The sequence below is a fragment of the Myotis brandtii genome, unplaced genomic scaffold (assembly GCF_000412655.1).
Source record: "Myotis brandtii unplaced genomic scaffold, ASM41265v1 scaffold1018, whole genome shotgun sequence".
Taxonomy (NCBI): Eukaryota; Metazoa; Chordata; class Mammalia; order Chiroptera; family Vespertilionidae; genus Myotis; species Myotis brandtii.
The window spans coordinates 326,643-338,582 of record NW_005353397.1 but is presented as its reverse complement, the minus strand read 5'-3'; the positions used below and the strand labels follow the sequence as shown (position 1 = coordinate 338,582).

Below are 11,940 nucleotides of genomic sequence, written 5' to 3'. Positions count from 1 at the left end.
GGTTGGGGGGTGGGGCTGGCAAGCAGGCAGCACCAGGCCCACCAAGGCAGGTGCCAGCAGGGGTCTCCTGATCGCCCGCCAGTTGCCCCACAGATCAGTCCTCATCGCCAGCCAGACATAGGTTCCTGATCGCCCCGCCGGTTGCCCCACAGATCAGCCCTCATCGCCGGCCAGACATAGGTCCCCTACCCGTGCATGAATTTTATGCACCAGGCCTCTAGTAGTCAATAATCTTGAGATAACTATGTATGGTTCCAGGATACTGAAAATATAGAGAGGGGAACACTTTGGAAAGTATATGATTATTTAATCACTATGCTATACACCTGAAACTCATATAAAATAACACAGAATGTAAACTCTAATTGAAAAATAAAATTTCTTAAAACAATAAAAACCATGTACTTAATAATTAATATTTTATTTTTGTTCCTAAAAATTTTACTCAATAGGACCATGAGAAGGAGCACTTTCATCTTACAAGGGACAAATTAAATTTTGATTTTTGCCATGAACATAGTATTTGCCTTTCAATAAAAATAAAAAATAAAAACATTTGTCTATAATGGTTTACATTTTTAAAGAGCTTATAAGTTTACTTTACACAATGTTATTTTAGTCATAGAATAGTAATAAATAATTTATAGACAGAAGCATGAACAAAAAAAATTATGCTTTGCAACACTCTAAAAATACGTTATTTAATAACAAAGAAAAATGATTGCCAGTTTCTGAATGAAGAAGAAAAACTAAGAACCATACCTGAGGCACTGAACATATAATATTATTGTAAATGTTAATATTTATGGACTGCTGTGAAGGCAGTAGTAAAAAAACAAGTTTTAATAAAGTTTGAAACAGATAACCATTTAAATATCTTAACAATTTAAATCATTGTAAATTCAAGAGTTTCTTTTCTTCTAAATTTTTACTTCAAATAATAGTGAAGGCAACAATTTATAAACAGGCATTCATGAGTACAATACATCTTATACATGAAAAATGTTCATGGAATCATCTACTATTCTTCTGTAAGCATTCCTATTGTCTTTTTACTGCTATCAATTGTAGGGTTGGAAGGACTAATTAAAAAAAGATAAATATATCTGCCATTAGGACAGACCTCTGACAGTGGAAGCTCATTGGTAAGATATATAAATATAGAATCACTGTGTTGCACACCTGAAACAAATATAATATTGTCTGTCAACTATACTTCAATAAAAATTAATTAATTAGAAACAAGAATTTGAATGATTTCTCAACATTCTTGCCTGTAATTTTTGTGGCAATACTCTGTGCTCTACATTGTCCTACGGCCATGTTAATCTTTCATTGCAATGCATTTTCTTAGTTCAGCTGCAGTTTTTTCTAGTTGTTGAATGTTCCACTGCCATTGCTTTCTATTTGACTGAAGCTTGTTCAGCTGACAATGCAAACGCTTAAGAATTGCACCATATCTCTTATTTTGTACCTATGAAAAGAAGAAAACACATCAACAGGGCTTTACTTGACACTTATTATATGTTAGATAGTGTGCTGAGAGCCTTTTACAAATAATTAAATTCTCATTACACCTTATGATGTGCATATTATGATACCCATTTTTGTAAAAGGAAACAAAAGATAAAGAGATTAAGTGATTTGACCAATGTTTCAGAATAAGCAAGTGATGATGTTTGAGATTTGAATCCAAGTAAAACATCTGTGATGAAGTGCTTTCTACTTATTAAGCAGTTACCAGTTAAGAGTAATTTTTTTTCTGTATCTAGTTGTTCACTGAAACAGATTAATTGACCTAAAAGTTCTATATAATGTCCAATTCCTTGTCAGTAAGTAGATCATTGTGTATGTTGAGCCAGACAATGCGACACTGGAAGGCAATGAAGCATGGTGAAAGTATAAGGGTTTTGGTGCCCAGGCACAAGAAAGCAAAAACGTCATCATAATTCCTGAGATTAGTGTTGGCTCTACAAATAACTTTTTTTAAACAGTTTTGTTGACATACCATACAATCCACCCTTTAAACTGTACCATTTAATGGATTTTAGTATATTCACAGGGTTGTGTAGCTATCTCCACAATCAATTTTAGAACATTTTCATTAGCCCAAAATGAAATCTGGTACCCATTAATAGTGACTCTCCATTTCCCCATCCGACCCTTAGCACTAGGCAACTACTAATCTACTTTCTCTTTATATAGATTTGCCTATTCTGGACATTTTATAAAGTGGAATCATATAATATGTGGTCTTTGTGACTGGCTTCTCTCACTTAGCATAATGTTTTTAGGGCCATCCATGTTTTAGCATACATCAGTACTCCATTCCCTTTTATTGCCAAATAATATTGCATAATATACTACATCTTACTTACCCATTTTATCAGTTAATGAGTATTTCACTTCTGGCCACTTTTTGTTTATTATGAATAATACTGCTATGAACATTCATGTACAAGTTTTTGTGTGGTCATGTTTTCATTTCTCTGGGGTTTATACCTAGGAGTGAAATTACTGGGTCATATGGTAACTCTATATTTAACCATTTGAGGAACTGACAGACTGTTTTCCATTTTTACATTCCCATGATCAATATGTGAGGGTTTGAATTTCTTCACATCCTTGAAAATACTTATCTGTCTTTTTTATCATAGCCATTTAGTGGGTGTGAAGTGGTATTTCATTGTAGTAAAACACCCACTTTTATTATTTTTTTACATTTGTCTTTATTGTCTAAAGTATTACAGATGCCCCCCTTTCCTCCATTAAACTCCTCTACCCTTCTCCTGCCCCACCACCCAGGCCTTCACTGCACTATTGTCTGTGTCCATGGTTTATGCATATATGCATATATGTTCAAACCAGTTGATAGAATAATGGTGCTGAGAACTTTTCACTTCATTCTTACATCTATTAGAGAATGCTCTAGTAAGTCTGGTGGGTGGTTCTAAGTCAACTTAAATAGGGGTCAATTTGTCAAAACACCAATTCACCAAATTAATCAAAATAACCTGTCAAAAGTAAATTTATAGCCTGGGAGACAAGACTCTGAATTTTTGTCCCTGACCTGACTCCCTTTTCTCTCTCTCTCAGCTGTTATTGGGGCCCAGATTGTACTACATGCTGAATCTTATCAATTTCTTCCCCAGGCAAACTTCCCCTCTTTCTTTCCCAGCTCCTCCCTAGTACAGGGATTTTTTTTTTTTTACATTTATTTTGCCATGGATCATTTTTACAGTATGGTGAAGACTACAGACTCCTCAGAATAATGCTTTTAAATGCATAAAACAAAACATACAGGATTACAAAGGAAAGCAATTGTATTGAGGCACGGTTCTGCAGCAAGCAGGGGAACTGGGACAGACACTCAAAGCGTTCCAAAATATTGTTATAAAAGCAAAGTGAAAACTTGTAACTAACACTTCACATAAATTGCTATAAACTTAATGCAACTTTTAAGTTTTCAATTTTTGGTAATTTTTCAAATTCAGATAATTTACTCAAATTGGTGAATTAGGTCTGCTGGTATGTTGGCAAATAGAAAATGACTTTAAAAGGATTAGAAATAAATATGGAATAAACTGAAATACTATATTAAATAATGAAGCTATATTTGAAATATTTTTATACACTGAATATATTCAAGAGGATATATATCCATTGATATGTATGTATATATAGATATATATAATTGAAAAAATTTTGGTTAATCAATAAGTGTGTTTGGTTGCATATGAGCCTCTTCTGAAATTCTTCAATGGTTAAGGTACAAAATGAATACACAACAGATCAGAATAGAGATGTGCAAATTCCCTTAGTGTGACTCTAGAGCACCAGCCACAGTGAATGCTACATATCTTATTTACATATCTTTTTTATGTCTGTCTCTCCAACTAAAACACAAGTTCCCTGAGAACAGGGATTTTTATCAATTTATTTTGTTCGATATTCTATTGCAGGGGTCCTCAAACTTTTTAAACAGGGGGCCAGTTCACTGTCCCTCAGACCGTTGGAGGGCCGGACTATAGTTTTAAAAAAAACTATGAACAGATTCCTATGCACACTGCACATATTGTATTTTGAAGTAAAAAAACAAAACAGGAACAAATACAATATTTGTATTTGCATGTGGTCCGCGGGCCATAGTTTGAGGACCCCTGCTCTATTGTAAGCACTTAAAAGAGTAATTGGCACATAGTATGAACTCAATAAATATGTTGAATGAATTGATGAGTGAATACATAAATAAAATGAGACAGTTTTGTAAATCAAAGTGCTATCCTATTTTGAGAAGAACATTTTGTGAAATATATTGCTAAATTCTGTATTGTTCACAATTTCTCCATATATGTAACAAACACACAATGTCATTGTTTTAACATGGAGAATATACTGCACTAAAAGACTTGGTGCTCACTTGCTGTCATCTGTATGTGACGCAACTTCTATTTGCTTCCACTATTTAAAGAGTATGGTTAAATATTTTTATTATAGTATAAATATACAGACTTTTTTATCCTCATCCAAGAATATGTTTTTGTATTATTATTGATTTTATAGAGAGAGGAAAGGGGAGAGAGAAACAATGATGTGAGAGAGAAACATTGATCCGTTGCCTCTGAAGGCTCCCAAGCTGGGGATTGAATCCACAACCGAGGTATGTGCCTTACCGGGAATCAAACCTGCAACCTTTTGGGATGATGCTCTAACCAACTGAGCCACCAGGCCATGGTAACTCAGATGCTTATTAATTGTATCAAATTAGTCACAAACAAGTTAAAGATATGTATCTTTTTATTTTACAAATTAATACCTTAAAAGTGAAAATTATTTATTTGAGCTTAACAACATATTCTTCTCCATTTTAATTTTCATTCATCTAAACCAGGGGTGGGCAAACTTTTTGACTCAAGGGCCACAATGGGTTCTTAAACTGGACCAGAGGGCCAGAACAAAAGCAAGGATGGAGTGTTTGTGTGAACTAATATAAATTCAAAGTAAACATCATTACATAAAAGGGTACGGTCTTTTTTTTTTAAGTTTTATTCATTTCAAACGGGCCGTAGTTTGCCCACGGCTGATCTAAACAATAGTGACTACAGAAGTCTACTAGTGGTATCCCAAATTTGGTCTCACTTTTAATTTTGTATATCAATTTTTAAAATTAGACTCAATAATTGCAAATATGAAGTCAGAGGGGTTTGTAGTACTGACTTCCATTGTTTTTTCCTCTATTTTGAGGAGTCACTGATGTATATCTAGGAAAGGTCATCTTTTATGACTCAATAGCCTGTTTTCTAGCCATTAATTGGGTGCCAGGTTGTTGATGGAATTAGATTTGGAATAATTTTAGGACAGATTGAAATAGGAGTGAGTGCTTGCTTTGTCTAAATAGATTCATATTTCAATACCTTTGAATGAGGGAGTTATCTCTAATTATCTATTAACTAGGGGCCCAGTGCATGAAAATCGTGCCTGGGTAGGGTCCATAGGCCTGGCCTGCAATCAGGGCCAATCTTCCCCAATTTCCGGCAGCCGGCCCTGCCCCCCACCACTGACACTGGTTGCCCTCTGCATGTAGGGCAACTGGTTGGGCAATCAGGGCCCTGCTTGCTCACACCTGCCTTGGCCTGGTGCCGCCCATGTCTGCTGCCACCCACCCCTGGCTCCCCATTCTCCATTGGGTGATAGGAGCCTGCTGGCCAGGGGGAAGGACCAGGAGGTTGGCCAGCAGGTCCCAATCGGGTGATCGAGGCCTGCAGGCTGGGGACAGCTCCTGCTTTGAGCATCTGCCCCCTGGTGGTCAGTGCACATCATAGTGAGTGGTTGAGCGGCCTTAGCATATCATTAGCATATTATGCTTTGATTGGTTGAATGGACGACTGGATGACCGAACACTTAGCATATTAGGCTTTTATTATATAGGATGTGTTGGACTTTTCTAATGCTTTATGTAGTTCTTTAGCTATTTGGGGATTGAGAATAAACTGTGGAAAATATGAAAATAATGTAAGTTTAAGAAAAGATTCCATAAAACATTGAAATCCAGGTGATCAAGACTTACCTCTATTTCTTTTCTTAATTTTTCATGTGTCTTATTTTCTTCCTCAAGAAAACAAGTTTTTTCAATGATAGATTCTTTTGTAGTTGTGATTTTGTCCTTTAGCTTTGTAATGTCTTCCTGTATGTTTATAAAATTTAATATATACAAGTCAAACCGTGAATGATCAATATAAAGCCAAGATTTTCAGTGTTTCTATAATTTAATAAAACTAGCCATAATAATTCTTTTTGATAAATAGAATTAGAATATTACCTTCTATAGGAACAAATAATAAAAACAAAACTACAATACAAACAAATAAACAAAAATTATGTTTGAGCATTTAGAAAATCCAAATGGAATAACACGTAAAGGATAGTGGTAATTATAGTGGCAATTGTCCGGCAACAGTGTAAAGGATACTTGTAAGTCTCTAGCAAGACATAATAGATATTTTAAGTTTGTCTCTCCCACTGTCTTCAAAGAATAGTAAAAGAAATAGAAAAATGTGTAAGCTGCAATTATTAATTCATATTATTTGCAAAACAGCATTAAGCATACTAAATTGCCTTGGATTGGTCTGGATCCATTAGCTTAGAAGCTAGGGCTTCAACATTTCTGTGAGTTACACTTTCTGCAACAAATGTATTAATTGTTCACTGTGATTTTGTTTTACCATGCATTTGTATTAGTCCACATGGAATTTGGGGATGTTTGTTTATGCATTTGCACATGTGGCATAGTTGTTACATAACTCATGTGCTTATCCAAGTTTTTTAAAGTTGTGAAAATAGTTTCTGAATTTCATTAGAGCAGCCATGGGTACTTGATTAAGTTAATGATAAATTTATCACTTAATAAGTGTACATGAAAAAAGAGAATAGCTCAGCCTGAGTGGTTCAGTTGGTTGAACATCATCCTGTGCAGAGAAAAGCTGCCAGTTCGATTCCCACTCAGGGCACATATCTTGGTTGCAGGTTCAATTTCTGGTTGGGGCATGTAGGAAGGCAGGAAGGCAATTGCTCGCTCTCTCTCTCTCTCTCTCTCTCTCCCCCCCCCCCCCCCCCACTCCCTAAGCATGTCCTCAGGTGAGGATTTAAAAAAGAAGAAAAAAAGAATAGAAAAAGTTTTAATAAGTGATATTTCAAACCTGTACTTGTTTCATCCGGTTTCCTTCTGGATTCTGGAGATCTTGCCTAAGTTCCTCTTTCATTATCTTCAGTTTTTTAACAAGATCTTGTTTTTCACGTAGTTCAATCATAAATGGCCATTTGCTTTCTTCCTCCCCCAAGCTATCTTTATGCACTTTAATTTTTGCATAGTATTCATTATATTTTATCACGTGTTCCTTGAAATCTTCTTGGGCTGCTTCTATATCAAATTTAAGCTTTACATTTTCTGTATGTAAGGATTTGATTTGTGTTTCCAGGTTTTCACACTGAAGTTTGCTATTCTCTATGGCAACATCTTGCTGATAAATTAGCCTTTCTGTTTCTTTAGTTTCTGCAGAAACAGTTGCTATTTGTTTTTCTAGCTCATGAAGTTCATTCTGTAAAATATTTCAACATTACTATTATTAATTCATGATACTCAACATGAGAGGAAAGTCATTTTTCTATCCATAGTGCATGTAGGAAATCAAAACATAAACACATTTATCAGATATAGGAAAATTGATGTATAATGGAAGGAAACATTCAATAACATAACAAAATTATAATCTCAGTGGAAGCCCAATTATATATCTATTTTTAATATTCATATAATTCTAAATGTTAAAATTTTATCACTTGTCTTAACATTTTATATGTAAACGATATTTTACAATCACTTTAATAATATATTTACATCAGAAGTACACACTAAAGCAGCGGTTCTCAACCTGTGGGTCGCGACCCCTTTGGCGGTCAAACGACCCTTTCACAGGGGTCGCCTAAGATCATCCTGCATATCAGATATTTACATTATGATTCATAACAGTAGCAACATTACAGTTATGAAGTAGCAACGAAAATAATTTTATGATTGGGTCACAACATGAGGAACTGTATTTAAAGGGCCAGAAGGTTGAGAACCACTGCACTAAAGAACGACAACATGATAAAAATGATAACACCTTGGGTTAAAAATAATCAAAAGGCCTAGGTTCTAGTTCCCTTACTGTTATTTACTAATTGGTATGATCATACGTGGCAAACTTAATTAACCTATCCAAACCTACTCATTTGTAAAATGAGTATAAAGATGTCTACTTTACCTCTCTTGGCATTTGGCAATTCTAACAATATTATTGGCTATATTCCCTATGCTGTACTTTACATCCCGTGACTATTTATAACTACCAATCTGTACTTCTCATTCCCTTCACCTTTTCCACCCAGTCCCCCAACACCCCTCCCCTTTGGCAACCATCAGTTGGTTCTCTGCATTTATGAGTGTCTCCTGTTTTCACATCACCACTCTTCTCTGGTTCTCCCAGATACTGCTGAGCATTCCTTCTCAGTCACAATGGTTCCTTCTAAAGCAGGTCTTTCTTAGGGTGCCATCATCAGAATTTTCTCCTTTCATTCTATATATAATTCCTTGGGTAATCTTATCCATACTTATATGTTGACTATGTCTATGCTGATAATTCACAGAACTTAAGCGGCTGTTGAGTCCTACATCCAGTGGCCACTAGCCATCTCAAATGCAACATGTCAAAAAATCAGACTAATCCTTGCCTCTATTCCATCCTGTTCTTCCTTGTATCAATTATGTAGCGTCAGAATGGTAAAACTTCAGTGACTTACAAAATAAGTGTTTATTGCTCACATGACTGGGAGCAGTGGAAGTTGGCTAGATGTTGACCTTGGTTGGATTTGCTCAAATGTCTGAGGGTTGACTGGCTATTACATGATTTAGTTTGGCCAGCTGGGGTGTCCTGCCTTTGCATAAAATGTATTTTATCTTCCAGTGGGCCACACCAACCATGTCCTGCTCATGATGATAGCAGATGCAGAAGAATGGAAGCCCAATTATGGAAGAGCTTTTTCAAGCTTCTCTTCAAATAACATCTGCTCACACCCCAGCTGGTCACATGATGAAACTCACCATCAAGGAGCAGATATATGCACACCACTATGGCAGGCCATTATAATGACACATGGCAAAGGGTCTAATATACACAAGGATGAAGAATTGGGACCAAAATACAAATTACCACACCCCTATTTTCACAAATTAACTAATGGTACTACTTTGGGAGCCACCTTATGTCCTTCCTTCTCTTTATTATCTAACTGCCACCAAAACAACTCTGCAAGCCATCCTCCTTTTTTTTTCTATCTGGTATGATTATATTCTTTGAACACATAATTTTGAGAGGGAATCACTGTACAAAAAAAGCAGACCCAATCTACCCTTTTCCTGGCAGAGACAGAGAGGGAAGTACACTGAAAAATGCAACATGCTGATGAATTTCTATCTTTATCTCCAGTTGACATTTCTATTTCTATATCTAATAAACATATCAACTATACATGTTCAGAAAAGAAAATTCCATTTACATACTCAACATGTTCCCCTTCATCTTCTTGATTTCAATAAGCTGTACCACTTTCCACCTGAATACTCAACAATCTAGAAGTTTTTTCTTAGTTTTTCCCTTTACCCTTTCCCCAACACCTATTTGCGTTTGGTCTCCAAAATAAAACCCCAGATTCACTTCTGATCAATTTTTTTAGCACAGCCTAGCTTCTACTGGTCTTCCTGTTTCCATTATTCCCCCTGTACCTCAACCAGGCTCCATATATTAGACAGAATAATCTTTTAAAAAACATAAATCACATCATTCTACTGTATTCCTTTTCTTTATTTTATTTCTTTATTTATTTTTGCTTTCTCTCTTTGGAATTTATTGGTGAGAAGAGTCAAAAAGTATGAAGGAGAAATGTCTCTTTAGATTAGAGACAAAAATAAAAGGTAGCAATCAATAAAAGTTATTAAGAGTAAGCTTAGCAAGAGAGAAATGATAAACCATTCCACTGTCTGATGCCTCTGGCTCCTGAGCAGAGAAAGCTCACATCTTTTGTGGTGTTGGTACCCTTTCCTCTGTCCTCAGAAAAAAAGAGTAAGGCAAAAGGTGGTTCTTTCCTATTTCAAATGAGTTGGAGATACAGGATGAGGCTGACTGTAACCTTAAATTCTTCCTTTCTAAATTTAAAACCTTTTTGCTATTTGATACAGACACTGAGTTGGGCTGGGCCATGCTTGCTGTCAATGTCAAGTGTTGGAATTAGCACCACAAATCCATCAGGACTGAGAGTTGGCACCAGGCTTTGTCCATCATCAACTTGAATATGAGAAAAGGCAAGCAGAAGAAATAGCAGCTGTGAAAAGTGAAGGAAAGCACAGGAGGTAGCAAAGCCTGGGGAAAAGAATGGTAGTAAGAGATATGAGGTAGAAAGCTAGTTCTTAGCTTCACCAAGGGCTGGCTGAAAAGACCTAGGGTTAGAAACTCCCTGTGTGGCAGGTACATCAGCCACTGAGATTGGAAGATGCCCCAGGAAATGATCTGGCATATTCCCTGCCTGCTTATTTTTTTAGCTCAAATTCTAACAATGTTGGAAATATTTGGAGATCTCTCTTTCTCCCTACCTCCATCCTCTCTTATCTAGAGATTATAGAAAAGGATGAATAAAGATGGAAGAAAATTAAAAAAGAAAAACACAACACCACCAGATTAGGACTGGCTCAGTGTTTGAGCATCAACCTATGAACAAGGAGGTCAGGGTTCTATTCCCGGTCAGAGCACATGCCTGCATTATGGGTTCGATCCCCAGTGTGGGGTGTGTAGGAAGCAGCAGATCAATGATTCTCTTTCTTCATTGGTGTTACTATCTCTCCCTCTCCCTTCATCTCTGAAATCAATAAAAACTATATTTTAAAAAAAGCTGATTATGAGAAAAGCCCTCATTACACATGGGTAGAATTCACCCACAAGTCAAAGAACTTTGAAAAGTACAAGGGAAGGAAGGAGAGGGCACTTCTGCAAAGAGACAAAATGACAAAGCTAGCTTAGTGCTGGCTTAATAACACTGTCTCCTACCACTTGAGATTTTGTCTTTATTTAAAGAGAGACAGAGGGAAGAGTTCAGAGAGCCAGTGTCACAGATTAAGATGTTTGAAGGAGAAGCTGGGCCTTTCTTTCACTATTAGTTTCCTTCATCAGAAAATATAGTGGACCTATAGGAAACTGCAATAGGTTCATCCAATGACTCCCCCATGTACTTCACCTGTGCCCTTGCCAGATCTAGATTTCCTATTTGATAAGAAAGGCTCCTGAACTCCCATTCTTTTCTTTGCTAACAGGACTAAATAATCTCCTACATTTAGAAGACAAACGACTTATTTATAATATGCTTAGTCTTAGGATCTCCAAATCAGGGTTAGGAAAGGAACTATTCTTTCATAATCCAACATGTCCACACCTCACATGTCCTTATCAACATTATGGGTTCAGTTTTCACACTTTCAGGAAGAAAATCTGCTCCCTAGCAGTCTTTAAACTACCTGACAAACATTATACACCCTCAGCCCAAGCCCCTCAATTCCATTAACATTCCAGCAAAAAATATATATATATCCACTTATCACAATCCAATCCCACTTGAGCATCTATAGCCGCTATCTTGATACAATCATGTTCCAAAAGCTGAGTGTCCGACAGCAACAAAGGTCCATTAGTATAAACATGTGGAGCCAATAATACTGAAGTTTGGTTTCTATGCATTTTTTGTCAATTTGGCTGGGAAGATCTAGACAGCTGGAAATGAGCTTCTCCATCATTTCCTGTTTCCTTCTTTGTATCAATTTTCTGCCTGTGAAGCCCAACACCCCACTGCCCAGGGCAG

At 36.3% G+C, this 11,940-nt stretch overlaps 1 protein-coding gene and 1 pseudogene across 1 annotated transcript in view; both read right to left on the bottom strand.

The window, feature by feature from the left end:
• Positions 1–400: 400 nt before the first annotated feature.
• Positions 401–11,940, bottom strand: part of CCDC122 (coiled-coil domain containing 122) — a 36,818-nt gene continuing 25,278 nt past the window's right edge. The window contains exons 5-7 of the mRNA XM_005853251.2: positions 7,197–7,595; positions 6,068–6,184; positions 401–1,474 (exon numbers count right to left, since the gene is read on the bottom strand). Coding sequence (XP_005853313.1) covers positions 1,325–1,474; positions 6,068–6,184; positions 7,197–7,595 — 666 coding nt within the window. The 3' untranslated portion in view covers positions 401–1,324. The remainder of the gene's footprint in view (positions 1,475–6,067; positions 6,185–7,196; positions 7,596–11,940) is intronic.
• LOC102244257 overlaps positions 10,261–11,940 on the bottom strand; it is a 5,891-nt pseudogene continuing 4,211 nt past the window's right edge.